Source organism: Myotis daubentonii, chromosome 7, assembly GCF_963259705.1.
Source record: "Myotis daubentonii chromosome 7, mMyoDau2.1, whole genome shotgun sequence".
Lineage (NCBI taxonomy): Eukaryota > Metazoa > Chordata > Mammalia > Chiroptera > Vespertilionidae > Myotis > Myotis daubentonii.
Genome location: NC_081846.1, coordinates 15094096 through 15109795, shown reverse-complemented (window position 1 = coordinate 15109795; position 15700 = coordinate 15094096). Strand labels below are relative to the sequence as shown.

At 38.9% G+C, this 15700-nt stretch overlaps 1 protein-coding gene across 13 annotated transcripts in view; it reads right to left on the bottom strand.

Annotated features, from left to right (window-relative positions):
- Positions 1-443: 443 nt before the first annotated feature.
- Positions 444-15700, bottom strand: part of PIKFYVE (phosphoinositide kinase, FYVE-type zinc finger containing) — a 76159-nt gene continuing 60902 nt past the window's right edge. For 10 of the 13 annotated variants that reach the window (XM_059702946.1, XM_059702951.1, XM_059702954.1 and 7 more), the window contains 10 exons: positions 14948-15031; positions 13794-13891; positions 12031-12195; positions 10637-10696; positions 9806-9982; positions 7379-7482; positions 6519-6647; positions 4950-5211; positions 4192-4266; positions 444-3688 (listed from right to left, as the gene is read on the bottom strand). In XM_059702946.1, the coding sequence (XP_059558929.1) occupies positions 3573-3688; positions 4192-4266; positions 4950-5211; positions 6519-6647; positions 7379-7482; positions 9806-9982; positions 10637-10696; positions 12031-12195; positions 13794-13891; positions 14948-15031 (1270 nt within the window). In that variant the 3' untranslated portion in view covers positions 444-3572. Of the gene's footprint in view, positions 3689-4191; positions 4267-4949; positions 5212-6518; positions 6648-6869; positions 7289-7378; positions 7483-9805; positions 9983-10636; positions 10697-12030; positions 12196-13793; positions 13892-14947; positions 15032-15700 lie in introns of those variants that run through there. The other 3 variants (XM_059702952.1, XM_059702953.1, XM_059702957.1) reach the window with 3 other exon arrangements.

The following is a 15700-nucleotide window of genomic DNA, read 5'->3' as shown; positions in this document are numbered from 1 at the left end:
CTGTGCCTTTTCCTTCGCTACAAGGAAAAGCATGCAGGCGCTGCCCCCGCCCCCCCCCCCCCAATGCCCTGGGGAAGAGGAGCCGCCTCCAGCCCAGTGGCTCTCACTTGCCAGGTGAGTCCAGGCACCCTAAGATGGGCAGCGGCGCCCACAGCTGCAGGCTGCACCACACTTGGATCCACTTTAGGTAAACCCTGAACATGAGGAACAAAATAAGGCAAAATCAGGGTTCATGGCAGAAAAGGCTGGTGGAAGGGACCCACAAACTCAAGACCCCCTTTCTGAGATGTAAGGAGAAGGGTCATTTATTAGTGAGAGATTCAAATCCTCAGAAAACGAAGGGGGAGAGAATGAACAGAGAGGTCAGGGGCCAGGGGTCAGGCCTGCGTGGCCAAATCCCAGCTTCCTTTCTTAACTTTCTCAAGCAGGTTCAAAACTCAGTGAAGTCGATTCTCAGTTTATTGTGAGTCTTTTTTATTTACAGAATAAGTCTTTAAAAGGTCAAGGCAGTTTTATCTCTTAAATAACATGTCAATCATATAAAACAACTGGAACCAAAGTAGAGAAATATATACAATATAATACATTAGATATTTTCAGTATTGTTCATTGAATTTTCATACGAAGTTAAAAGAGGCTATTATGATTTACAATATCATTTCTCTAGTTAAAATTAAACCTGTCCAAAGACAGAATGTACATTTTTATAAAACCAGCACAGAAGCATTAATAAAAATGCTCATGATTGTAATTTTAATTTTTCTATAATACACTGCACCCGTGTTACAAAAACAACAAAAAAAAAGGCATTGCACTAGATGCTTTGAATACTGCGTAAGTCAGTATGTTAACACTTGAGGAGTAATGAATGGCCGATCTCTTTCACTGACAGGCTCATTCACAATACTTCCACTCTATTAACTAAGCAGACTTTCTACAGATAGACTCCTTTCTGTGGCAGTTATAACAAGCCCACTGCTAGTGGGTAAAATGCCAAAGAGAAACGGATGCCACAAAAACCAACACAACCCTATTATTTACACTATCCAATAACAGCTAAAGTTAGAAAGCCACACTCTGCTGGATCAAGGAAAAAAATTATAAGTAGGACATTTTACAGGAAATTTTTAGTATCTAAAAATTTAAAATATTCAATAAACTGTAAAAGGACTTGAAACAGCTTATCCCTCTCATTTTTCTTAGATTTGGGTAAGAAAAAAGTAAATACTTTTTCATTTTTAATATAGTTTTGATGGCATCAAAAGGCTTCAAATTTATAAAGAAGATTTTTATATAATGCAACATGTTTAGTTTTCTTGTGCTACTATCAATTATTTCCAGGATTCATATTTAATTCTAAGGAAGAAAATATTAAGATTTCTTCCATATTCTTAACTTTTCAGCATTAATATTCTCGAGGCCTTGAAAGAGAATTCAAGGAAGGTAAAGTCAACCAGTGGTTAGCACTGAGCAGCACAATAGTTCAAACACCTTAAATATTGGGTGGCCTACACAGGAGCAGCAACAAATTAAAGTTTATATTTCCCCTTCATTAAGACAGTTTTAAAAGGATAGCAAGTATTGCTTCAGATTATATTGGAACTTTTTTAGCCAAAAAATTAGCTAAGAGGCAGCAGTATTTTTAAAAAATAGTTCTTAAAGTCGTGGACAAGGAAAAATATAATCAGCAAGACACATAATTATTGTCAGGAGCTGTTCCAGTGGCGGATCCAAGGTACACATGTGGTACTGAGACCAAAACAAAGAAACACCATCATCACAGGTGTTCATGACTGGGGGTGCAGGAAATGGACAGGACAAATAACCCACAGCATCCTGAGAGAAAAAACTAACAGAGAAGTCAAAACAGTGATCGCATTCCCAACGGGATGTAATTGCTCCTGGACAGGCAAGCTGATGTTCCGAGGTGCCACTCCTGTACCTACTGTACTAGTCTTTGATATGGAAACTAACATCACCAGTGTTTGTACGTTTTCAAAAGGCAAGGCACACCGCGTGTTGTTGTTTTAAATGCTTATCATCAGATCAGTCCTAAGTCCTTGGTCAACTTGTTTCTAGTTCAAAATAAACCATGTTTTTAATAAGCACCATACACCAAACTAACGCTTTCATTCTCTAAAGCGACTTTTACAAAATGTTCCCATTTCCTGTCTATAGTCTCTGTAACTGCAATGTGTCCAGCTTTCTTTGTCTTCCTATGTGAAAGTTACAAGAGAAATGTGCTATTATAGGAAGCCTGAAAAGAGTAGAACACTCACAACTTTATAAATCCCCCAAATTATCCTTTTTATGCAAAGAAGCCAAGAGGAAATATTCAGGTTACGTTGTTATTATGTTTAGTACTCCGGATCACTTTTTAAACAACCTTTTTTTTTTTTTTTTAATGTATCTTTATTGATTTCAGAGGGGTCCTGCACACCCCCACCTAGGGATGGAGCCCTCAACTCGGGAATGTGCCCTTGACCGGAATCGAACCAGGGACCCTTCAGTTCACAGGCCAATGCTCTATCCACGGAGCAAAACCAGCTAGGGCCACCCGGGATATTTCTTAGATAGATGTCACTTAAATTGCTGGTTATATTGAAATAGACACTTTACCTCTACAAAAAAAATGAACAAGTGCTTCCCTTTCACCCAATTTCTTGGATTGGGCCTAAATTATTTTTTACATTTAAAAAACTCCTTCATTAACCATTCGCCCTTTGGGGACTTAGTCATTATAGACTCATTTACTAATGCTGTCCTTGAAAGTTAAGAGGAAAAACCTAGAATAAAAGCATGTGCAAGTAAGTGCTGTTTAACATATTAACTGCACAAAAGCTGTAAACAAACTTGAAAAACAGCTCCAGAAAAAAAGGCTTAAAGTTAATAGCAGCAGCCTCTTGCCATCCACAGAGAAGTAAAGACAGAACCTGAGAAACATCAAACGTACTGGAAAGATACAGGGCAGGGCAGAATTCCTGATTTAAGTCACATTCCTCTGTAAAACAAGAAGAGGCTGTGTCCATCTGTTTAACTGGCCATTCACAGAATTCACAATTTTTTTTTTAAGTCTCAAAAATCCTGATACTAGGCAACATTAAATTATTACATAAGAACCAACCCCCCTCCCCTGCCAAAAAAATCTCACCAGCTCTACAAATGCTTGTTAAGCGAAGAATATATCAAATGTGATGCCCAGAGAGTCACCGTCTATGAGACATTGTTTTCTCAGCAGGACTGTTAGCAAATTTGACAACCTACTTTTCACCCTAGCTCCTCATCTCTAATCATGTATTTGTCCTTAGCCCTTTGAAATGTGTCTATACTTTTGCTTAAGTGCAAAAGAAACCCATGCCACTTTTCAGTCCAGGGAGAGCCAATTTGTAGACATCGAAAACCAAAATCCACGGAATTTTAACCCTCAGTTACAGATGGCCCACACAGACGCAGAACTGAAAGGCCTTGGCAAATAGTGGTGAATGTGACAAAGAAGTCAAATGTAGCTTATTGGTGGTCTGTTGCTCCAGCCCCCTGTCCTTCACGGTCCACTTCAAAATAAGTGTTTCATTTCAGCAGTTCAGACCTAAACCTGTCCAGTGGTCCGGGACCATCAGGAAATACTTGTCCATTGCTTCACAAAATCTAGTCCTGTACAGCTCTGGAGAGACCACAGTTGGCATTTTACCTAAAATTATGAAAGAGAAAAGGGAAAAGAAAACCGTCACATAAGTGATCAGGCAACTCACTTCAAAAGCTGTCCTTTCATGTAAACTGCATACTCCCCAGCAGTCTGAGCCACGACATAGGACAGGTCCTTCTTGGTAGGAGTTCCTACTTTAAAAGATGAGCTCTTGCCTAGAGAGATGTGTACAGCACAAAGGGGCCAGCAGTGCGCATAGATCTCAGAAGACTTCAAGTGTTAATCCAAAATAACCTTATTCAGAACCTCTGGCCCCCCCCTTTTTTTAACTTTCCATTTTGAGAACCTCTGGCAATTTAACACAAATTAAAACTCAGTATTTACTAACCTAAAACTCCTTCTATTATTTGATCATTTTGGAAATTATAATAAAGTCAGAGATAACCACTAATTTTTTTGGAATTAAAAATGTATCCATTTTTTAAAATGTTAACTGATAAGGAAAACATGAGAATAGTTTAAAGAGAAACAAAACAAAAGCTGCTCACCTTGTCCTCCTAAAATTCCTGTTGATTTCACAACCATCTCAAGCTTTTTGTCCCATGTAAATGTCCGAATATAATCTGTTGCAGAAAGCAAAATCAGCAATAAAGTTTTATCAATAGATATAAGCAAAGGACACTAATAATTACTATTACTTCTACAATAGTTAACATTTACTGAGTCCTGACAGTATGTGATGTGCCCACAATTTGCCAGGTACCCTCCTAAGGATTTCCCCCCATATTATTCACAGGCCTTCCTTTTTAAGTGACTTTCTGGCCTGGGCCAGTGTACACAGTGGTTAGAGAGTAGGCCCATGCACTAAAGGGTCATGCATGCGTTCGATTCCCAGTCAAAGGTGCAAACCTGAATTGCAGGTTCAATCCAGTCGAGGTGCCGGCGGGAGGCAACCAATCGATGTGTCTCTCTCACATTGATCTATCTCTCTCTACCCCCTTCACTCCCTCCCTTTCACTCTCTCTAACAATCAACTGAATAAATATCTTTGGGTGAGGATTAGCAAAAAATAAAAATAAATGACTTTTTGAATGCAGATATTTTGGGTAAAGATAATAAAAATGGAAATGAGGCGATTGAATAGAGGTACTATTTATATCCTAGAATTTAAAATCTATTATTTTGAAATTTTTAAATGAAACTTGATAAAAATATTCAATAAGCTATTAGTAGACCAGGTTCAGTATAATCTTCAAATTTGACTCTGGTTTCAATCATGAACCGTGAGGTACGCTTATTGACTTACCTATAATCCCAACAACCAGCTCATTGCTGGTGTCATCTCGTCCAACCAGCAAAGAATAATCTATAATGAGGTGGCTAGAAAGGAAGTGGGAGTCGCTGCGGATCGAGGCTCTCAGCACCGCTTTGGAATGAGAGCGGATGTACAGAGGGTTGTCTCGGACCATCTTCAGGAGGTTCTCATCCAGCAGCACTACATCACAACTCTCCTTCCCCGTGTCAGTTTTCACATTTCTATTCCTAAGTGAGCCCTTTAAGTCAAACACCTGGCAGAAAGGAATTCAGTCACATAGGAGTTGCTACAAATGATTAATGCCATTAAAGTAAAAAGCCAGAAAGGTTCCCTATAGCCACTGCCATTATATACACTTTTACATTTAATTTAAAAACTTAACCTATGTCATTAAATGCATGCATTATAATTGTGTAATACATAAAATACATGTGATATAATTACATCATATGAAATTAATACCAAGTACTCAGTTACTGAAACATTTCAAAAATAACTGACCCACTTAATCAACGTTAACATCAATAAATAACTCCAAAAACACATCACTGGATTGAAAGGCAGTTTAGGAACCAGATGCAAATATTCTTAGGAAACTTAAAAGTTTTGATTCCAAAACTTTATGTGATTACTTATGGCAATAGAGAAACAATGGCCCACCTTGAGGAATTTTGGGGTAGTGGCAATGGTCAGGGACTTGGGGACTAGACCAGTGCGGCCTGAAGTGTACTGGACAGACCATTGCTAGTAGGTTGCTCCTGGCTAGTGATGATGTAATGCGCATCAATTACATCAGAAAGCATAGTTTAGTTCAGCAGCTGTTTTTCTCATATCATAGCAAGACATTCCCAATGAAGAAAGTAGTGCATCGAATTGCATTCCAGTACAAGCTCCGCATCTCACCACCGACTGGAAACAGTTCAAAGACCAGCACTTTAAAGAGTACTTACTGCCCTGACTGGTTTGGCTCAGTGGATAGAGTGTTGGCCTGCGGACTGAAAGGTCCCAGGTTCAATTCCGGTCAAGGGCATGTACCTTGGTTGCAGGCACATCCCCAGTGGGGGGTGTGCAGGAGGCAGCTGATCGATGTTTCTCTCTCATCGATGTTTCTAACTCTCTATCCCTCTCTCTTCCTCTCTGTGAAAAATCAATAAAATACATTAAAAAAATAAAAATGAAAAAAATAAAGAGTACTTACTGTTCTGGAAAGGAGACCAACCTGGTTCTAGAAATATCTGTGACTGCCATAAAGTACTTCATTTCGGTGGGCCTTTGTTTCTTCATGTTTAATACTGAAATGGCAGAAGTACATCTGCCTTCTAATTCTATAATTCTGTGTTTCTAGGACACTGGAGATGCTAAATTTTAGGACTAGTCTACAATATTCCTCTTTAATCTTCCCTTATAGGGTTCAACAAACCCAAAGTTAAATTTGACCAAGCAACCAAATTCTAACATGTACTATCCAACAAAAAGTTGTCCTCTGATTCATTATATTCACAAACCAGAAATACAAAGGGTTCCAGTAGCTAAATGCTTTGCATCGTCCAGCATCCTTACCTGTGCCATCTTTCTCCCATAGAAAAGATTTTCCATGACAAGGAGATCTAACTTCTTCTCAGTGTTGTTCTGAGAATTCTTATAACCAATTCTGTAAACTCCAAGAATTTTGGCTAATGCAGTGGGCCTCTAATCAAGAAAAAATGAGAGTAAACTCTTATCAAAAAGGATTATTTGTAAATTTAATACCAATATCTGGGTTTTTCATGTTATACCCAATTACGATCTTTTCTTAATATGAACAGTCTGAGGGCCTTAAAAAAAAACAACTTGAAGCTCAGAATCAAGTAAAGCAGCAATGCCACTGAACATACTAGATCCTCTACATCCTCCCAAGGATCGAGGCTAATCGAGGATAATCCCCCACAAATGTTCTAACCCACAAGTTTTATTATGACACTAAATTTCCCCGGGGACTGCAATAAACCATAAAAGGGAAAAGGATCCACGTGACTCCCCATACTTTTGCCGGCAGGGTCACACCTCAATGGCAACGGACAAATCTGGCCACAGGCTCCTCTCTTTCTGCCTAAGGAACCCATGCTCTCATTTTTCAACACTTTTCAAATTTCTGTCTCAGCAAAATTACAAATTATTAAATGTTCAGCTATTTTCATCCAGTCTTGATGTTTTTAATCGACACATATATACTAATTAAATGCAACTTGCTTGAGATCTCTTGGCTCCTTAGTGGCAAGGTAGGAGGAGTCTGAAATCACTGCTATCCCATCTCGGCAGCACACCAGAGATCCAGCATGGCCTGTCCACATCTTACCAGAGAGAAAACTCTCATCAGGACCAGCTCTGAGGATGTAAAGGCCCAGTGACTCTACGTATGGACCGAGGTTTGGGATGCCTACCTTTTGTTGAACAGCGTTTGTAATGTAACTGAAATAGTGTGGTGCGAAGTCGAGGAAAGACTGCACTTCCAGACGAGGCATTTGCTTCAAAATGAATCTATCATCTAAAAGGCAGAAATCTCATGGTTAGTCAATCACAATTATTCACTGAGATGATCTACAATAAATCATTCCAAAGACCCCAAATGACTTACTTGCTTCCTGTTTTAATTTAAGAGATACTTTCTGATGTCACAGAGAAAATCCTCATCAGAACACAGTTCTCAAGTAACTGAAGGGTGGGGAAGGCGTCATGTAGTCAAGAAGCCTCTTTTGAAAGTACCACCCTAAATTCATAGCTGATCTGACTTTTAAAACTAAAAAATTTTTAATAAAATTTTATAAATGTTTTCCTTTGTTAGCAATCCAATAAGTAATAGTTATAAAAGCTCTTATCAAGCAATCTGAGTGGATTATCTCCAGTGATTTTGCTCAGTGGGTGTGGAGAATGGAATGTGAAGTAAAAATGGTCACGGCCTTCTGTAAACCTTGGTGAGTGAGGACCTTGGCCTTCCCACTCTCAGGTTAAATGTTTCTATTTTTTTTTTTTTTTTACAATTTTATTTATTTATTTTTTTTTATTGCTTAAAGTATTACAAAGGGTATTACATATGTATCCATTTTATCCCCCCACCCTAGACAGTCCCCTAGCCTCCCCTATCCCCCAGTGTTTTATGTCCATTGGTTATGCTTATATGCATGCATACAAGTCCTTTAGTTGATCTCAAATGTTTCTATTTTTATCTTTCTCTCATCAGTGCAGAAAGATACAAATCCTTTTTTATTTTAAGGAATTTTTACTTATTTTTATCCTATCTAATAAAAGACAAAAAGGGTAATTAACCGTACCTCCACTACGCTTCCCATTGACTAATCAGGGTGTTATGCAAATTAACTGCCAACCAAGATGGCGACCGGCAGCCACACAGCTGAAGCGAGCAGGAGGCTTGCTTGCTCCAGTGATGGAGGAAGCCAAGGTTCCCGGCCTGCAGCGGCCCGGCTCTGAGCTCCAAAAGCAACAATGCTCCAATTATAGAAGCTAAGCAAACCCCAGATACCTGCTTTCAGCCAACTGAGGCCTCAGAGCTGGGAGCACCAGTGATGGCAACAATGTTTCAATTATAGAAGGTAAATAAATCTCAGAATAAAAGAAAAAAGAAAAAAAAAGGAGGCTGGGAGCTTCAGTTGCTGCCCAGCCTGAAAACGGCCCTCAGCCCCTCACCCAGACTGGCCAGGCACCCCAGTGGGGACCCCCACCCTAGAGGGGGTGTGGCCAGCCTGAAAACAGCCATCAGCCCCTCATCCAGGCTGGACAGGCACCCCAGCGGGACCCCCACCCTGATCCGGGACACCCTTCAGGGCATACCAGCCGGACCCCACCTGTGCACCAGGCCTCTATCCTATATAGTAAAAGGGTAATATGCAAACTGACCCTAACAGCAGAAAGACTGGGAATGACTGGTCACTATGACACACATTGACCACCAGGGGGCAGGCGCTCAATGCAGGAGCTGCCCTCTGGTGGTCAGTCTGCTCCCACATGGGGGAGCTCTGCTCAGCCACAAGCCAGGCTGATGGCTGCCAGTACAGCGGTGGTGGTGGGAGCCTCTCCTGTCTCCTCAGCAGCGCTAAGGATGTCCGACTGCAGCTTAGACCTGCTCCCTGCTGGCAAGTGGACATCCCCTGAGGGCTGCCGGACTGCCAGAGGGATGTCTGATTGCCATCTTAGGCCCAATCCCCCAGGGAGCAGGCCTAAGCCAACAGGTGGTCATCCCCTGAGGTGTCCCAGACTGCGAGAGGACACAGGCCGGGCTGAGGGACCCCCCACCCCTGAGTGCACAAAATTTTGTGCCCCGGGCCTCTAGTTTTTAAAATAAGTTAATTTAATATTTTCCATTACCATTTATCCCCTCTATACCCTTAAATAGAGGAAGGGAGAGAGAGAGAGAAGCATCGATGTGAGCAAAACAGCAATTGGCTGCCTCCTACATGCCCCATAATGGAGAGTCAGCCCAAAACGTGGGCATGTGGCCTGACCAGGAATCAGACCACTGACTTGTCAGTGCACAGGGCAATGCCCAACCAACTGAGCAACACAGGCCAGGGCTGAGGTACCTTTTGAATTTTCTGGAAGTGCTCTGTTATTTGCATTTGGAAAACTCAGGACTAGAGAGAATTTAGTACAAATCTGATCCATGTTTGTCTTTAATTACACACCCTATATATGTATATTCTTTTCAATATTTTATGACACAGCATAAAGTATAAACATAAAAACAGAAAACTCTGTTTGCCAACTGACATAACTTACTGCCTCAATTCAAGCCATTTATGAATTACCTGAGGGAAAGAGAGATACCACTAAATCAGTAAATGACTAAGACTCACCTTCAGTCGCATAGAAGGCAGCCCCCGATTTGCCTCCACGGGCCTGCCAGGGTGACGAGTGCGAAAGGGATCGAATGAAATCTTCTTCACTGCTGCCCAAAATCACTTCCCGCATCTTATGAAATTCTGCCGCATAGTAGAGCCGACAATAAAACTTGGCATTAGCATCGGAAAATTCTATAAACAGAAGTGTTAAAAAAAGCTTTTATGAATCAAAAATCTCTTTTCCCTCTTGTCCAATTCCACACCTCCCACCAAACACAGCCATTTAATTTTCTCCACAATAGCGTTTTTCATGTTAAGTCTACTATATCCCTGTTTATCATAATCTTGTTAAAGTGATTTTTAGAGAGGATTAGAGAGCTCCTAATGACCACCCTTCCATATTCACATAAAAGTCAAACATAATATAAGACCCATTTCTGACTTTATACTGGTTACTGTATTTTCATCATTGTACTTTTACATATGGTAAATAATATTCTGGGTAATAAGTTTTTAGCACCCACATACATACACATAATTCTAGATACCTTGTCAAGACACTATGGCTCCAGATTACACAATAAGTAATTATTAAAACATTAGAAATTATAACTTAAGGGTTAAAAAATTATCATTTCAATTAAGTGTAAAAATTAACTTTCTTTATAAGTGAATAACGTATATTTCATGAACGAGATTCAAACTAATTAAAACTACATCAGCACACAGACTTAATATTCAAGGAATAGAATACTTATCTAGGATGTAACTGAAAGCCTCAAATAATAGAGTTTGCTCAACTATAGTCCCTGGGCCTAAACCAACAACATTTTATCTCATACTTACGGAGCTCCACATGAGGATTCGTGAGTTGTTTCTTTGGTGTATCTCCTCCATCAACTTCATCTGGAAAGTTTAATATTATTAGGCAAGCCAAAATTTTAGTTATCACTTCATTTTGCCTGTTCTTTCTCCCCTGACATAACAATAAAAACTGACCCTCTTTATCTTAGCCAAGTCGCTCTCATGCAAGCACATATACAATTTTTATTGTAAAGTATTACAGTAATAGTTTATAATAAAAGTGTGTACCTTTTGCAAGATCAATTTTCAAATTAAAAAATAGAGACTTTAGGGTAAAGAATAATTTTGCTTATACTTCAGTGATTCCTATAATAGCAATATACTAACTCAGCTCTTACATCAAGATTTTCTATTCAGAGTTTATGACCAGTTCCCCCCATGTGGGGAATAATACTTCTCCAATGGTTTGTGATTCTTTCTATATCATATACTAAGATATTTATAATACATAAAATATACCAGTGTCTTCTTCAGAGCTACTTTTGTTTTATATTTGACAGATCTGTGTGGCACACCTACTGCCAGATCCAGTTTAATTACTGTAGATTAGGAATATTTTTAACATCTAGAATAAGTCATCCTTGAAGTTTCATATTTCAAAATTATTTTTTCCAAAGCACCAAAGCCCTCCAAGGATCACAGCTCAGTAGCAGCTTATAGAATACCAAACAGGTATCTTAAAATAATAATGAAGATTTATCATGCAGTTGCTATTTTTTAAATAAACTACTAATTCATGATCTAATCTACTGCCAATGTATTTGAGCCAGATGTTAAGTATTTTACTCAGTCACAATTACTCAATTTGCCAACACATACATAAAAACAGCCAGACAGTAAGTAACTGAATGGGTGTGCTTATGTTCCAAAACAACTTTAGTTACAAAAACAGGTCAGTAAAGGCTGCTAACTCCTGGTCTAACTCCAGACTCAAACACAATCAGGTAGACCTATTTCCTAACTATCAAAATGAAGGTGGACAGCAATAGCCTCAACCGTGCAGGGACTGGAAAAGAACGTCTGCGGGGTTAGTGGAAGAGAACCATTTGAATATATACTGTGAGCTGCATGTGAGACACAGGTCTTACATGTGTAATGTCATGTAAACCTTGGGAGACATTGATTGCTTTTTGCCACTTTGCAGGTGGGGAGGGAAGGATTTCTGACTCTACCTCGCAGTAAGTGATTGCAATGACATCGAAAACCAGCGGACTTTCCAAGCGCCATGCTCTTCCACTCTACCACCCTGAGTGTGAGGAGTGAGGGGCCCTGGTTTCAGCAATAAGAATCATCTACTTACAGCTCTAAGGAAATAAGCAACTAAACTATGTCAATCAAAGCCTAGAGTAAGCATGCTCGGTCTCCCTTTAACACACCTGGAAGCTCGATGCCTTGATTCTCTGTCCCCTCCTTGCCCGTCTGCCCGACCTGGTAGTAAGCGCTATCTGCCCCACGTAAGGTCTCTCTCTTCTGGGAGGAGAGATCAGGGCTTTTCCCTGCCGTCCCTCGGAAGAAGGACAACATTCCAGAAGCCTTTTTGGCTAAAAATAAGAGGCAACATATTAAGTACTGGTCACTACAGGTGGAAAAATTAAAATTTTCAACTCATTTCTTTATTTGCAGTAACCATTTTCTAAGGATAATAAATATTAGTAACACCGATACTTTCACTTGCACAGATTATTATTCCACAATTTTTATGGGTTTGGCGGGGGGGGGGGGGGGCAGTCGAGCACTCTTATTAACAGAAACAGAAAAAGAACAATGGTCAGATAGCTATGTATCAAAATGTGAGAAATTTTAATAAAACCTTTGAAAAATATATTTCCAAGGCAGTCATAACATCTTAAGCAACAAGATTAAGTTAGGGCTGAATTGTTATAGCATTACAATTAAAACTAACTCAAAAAACATTATGAGCTATGGGAATTCAAAGTTAAAGTTAACATCATTATATTATTTGTGTTCTTACATTTTAACACAACAAAATATGAGTTTCTTTTTAACATTTTTTCAGAAAGTAGGTAGCATGGGATGGCCAAAAATATTACTAAAGTTTGCTCTATACTTTTATTCTTTGTTTTGAGCTTAATACATATGATCTATGAGCTTAGTATATATGATTTTAATCTTGGACATTTACAATCTACAAGATCCTTATCAAATGTTAATCATAAAGTGCTTACTCTAGGATGTTAGAAATCAGAATGGCCTCCTTTATATCTAATCCTACCTTGTTCCTTGTTAACTGAACTTCAATTCAAGGAGGGGAGTTGGGCAGCCATGTGAACAGCCCCAGGAAATGAATGATTTGTATAAGCCGACTAGGACAATGCACATCACTTTCTCAGTCTCCTTTGCAGGGAGGGGTGGCCATGTGAAGCAGTCCTAGCTAATGAACCTGAAGGGGAGGTCTCTGCTTTCCTGGTAAAAGGGAACGGCTGCAGCTTATACCTCCCTTCTTTCTACCTCAAATACAGATGTTAAGTGGAACATTTCCAACCATGAGTAAAACTTAAGAGAATCGTAGGAAAACTAACTACCACTATGCTGTCATGACAATGCTGACTCGCTGAACCACTGCCAGCAACTGCCTACCTGCAGATGTTATTTTAGAAAAATAAACTGTCATTTGTTTAAACCCCAACAGCCATGAGTTTTCTGTTCCTTGTAGTGGATACATTCCTAACTGACCCAAGTTCAAATTCCAGTTCTCCACTAGCTGTATAGTAATCTTGAACAAATTGCTTAATTTAATTTAAACTTCCTTTCGGGAAAACGGGGATATGGTAAATAACTCTTATTTGGTCATTGCGTGGATTAAAGGAGATAATACCTAAGTTCTTTGCACAATGCCAACACCACTATAAAACAACAAAGATGTTGCTGTTATATTTCTTAGGTTGTACACTTCAAACTGAAAGCCTAGGTGGGAAGGCAGGTCCTCTGGCTTTTGCATAGACCTGAGTCTCTAGGAGTTCCAAAGTCAATAAACAAGAATCAAAGAATAGCAAACTATGTATAAAGGAGGATATACAAGAAATTTTCAGCCCATATTATATATCAAAGACCAGAATAAATTCTTGCCCACAATTACAAACAAAACTAATAATAACTCCTTCTCCATTTGCAATCTTACTTGGCTGTGGTTCTGCTTCTGCTGTGCGGTTTGTCTGTCCTCCACTGCTCTCGGGTAATCTAATGGGGCTGTTGCTCTTTGGTCTGCTGTCTAAAGTACTAAAAATGAAAAAACAGAAGTTGGTTTTACACTATTCAGACAGAAAATAGCAAGTACTCTGATTCCTGCATTAATCTACTCCCCACCTACCTCACTCACAATAGCATAAATATGATGCATGACTTATATACACACAGGGTAGAACATGGAAAAAGAAGTCTTGAAATGTCTATTGGACTTCAGAAAAAGAAAAATATTATAACTATAAATATGCGTGGAAAAATATGAGCATAAGTTTTAATAATATTTTGCCCAAGTCCATTAGTGTTATATTAGCGTCTATAAGTCAAACAATTACAGAAAATACCAATTTCCCATTTCTCATGCTAGTCATCATAATATATAATTCAAGTAAAATTCTGTCACATTAGTAAAGTTGGAAAACCTATTCCAATAAGAATAAAAATAATGAACCTATGACAATTTCGGTCCAAATGCCAGAATCAGTTTGGGGGCTATTGTTTTGTTTTAACTATTAGGATCTTTAATTATTATGGGAAGTTCACAAATATTTTTAAGTTATAAAGACAAACAGATGGTTACTAATTTCACGTTAATATTTTTTTTAAATGAAAACAAAGAGAATTAAAAATGTTAAAAGTTTAATTAAAACTGCAGTATACATTGAACTTCTATGGCAATCATCTGAACCAGCGGTTCTCAACCTGTGGGTCGTGACCCCTTTGGTGGTCGAATGACCCTTTCACAGGGGTCGCCTAAGACCATCCTGCATATCAGATATTTACATTACGATTCATAACAGTAGCAACATTACAGTTATGAAGTAGCAACGAAAATAATTTTATGGTTGGGTCACAACATGAGGAACTGTATTTAAAGGGCCAGAAGGTTGAGAACCACTGAACAGTATCCAAAGAAACAGTTTAAGATCTTTTGCTACATTTGAATTTTGTCCTATCAATTATTAGCTAAAATATAAGTGTGTATCCTAGAAACGTTCATATTGATAAAAGTGAATTATTTATCATTTATTGAGAACTTAGAAAATGATGGCACAGCCACATTAGAACAGACTCCACTCAATCGCAGGTCACCTGGTGGTGGGAGGCCCTTCTTCGGCACTGTTCCGCGGGCTCACTTTGGACAACTCCTCTAAGGCGTTCCGGTATTCTTTACAACTTAGGGTAGAAACAGGTTGAGAAATGGTAAACATTAAGCCCTCCTTTTAAAATAAATCATATACTTTCACATAAGCTTTGCATTATGAAAACACAATCAGTAGAAGTATCTCTAATGAAACAAACACATTTAACTAACCAAAGTTATCAAGTAGAAACTTCATGAAGGTCAGTGTCTTCAGAGAGAATACAAAATGCAACCCAACACACCAACCAGTATCAATATCCTAAAAAAGACTGTGAAAGCCTGCATATTAACACTTATCAAACACTTGTAGGGGCTCAAAGCTGACTTAAAAGTATGCAGCTTCAGGGTTTAGATAATAGAGAGGGAAGGAACTTGACAGCGCTTTTCTAGTTAAAGGAACTGAACTTTACCCAGAAAAATTTTTATGTTGCATTGGCCAAAAAAAATCCAACTCTTGGACTAGAAGTCTGGGGCCCCTGATTGAGATTAAAGCAAATGTCAGGGAACAAGAGCTTCTTTAAGACCCATGATAACTGTGGGCACATAGATCGGTTAAGGCATAGGAACAGTATTGCTTTAAGAAACATCACCTGCTAAGTGTGGGAAGCAGGAAGGAAACGCATGAAGAGTATAAAAAAAGATACTCAGATAAAAAATGGCAGATACGTTCTAAGTATTATGTCAATAAGTATATTGAAGGA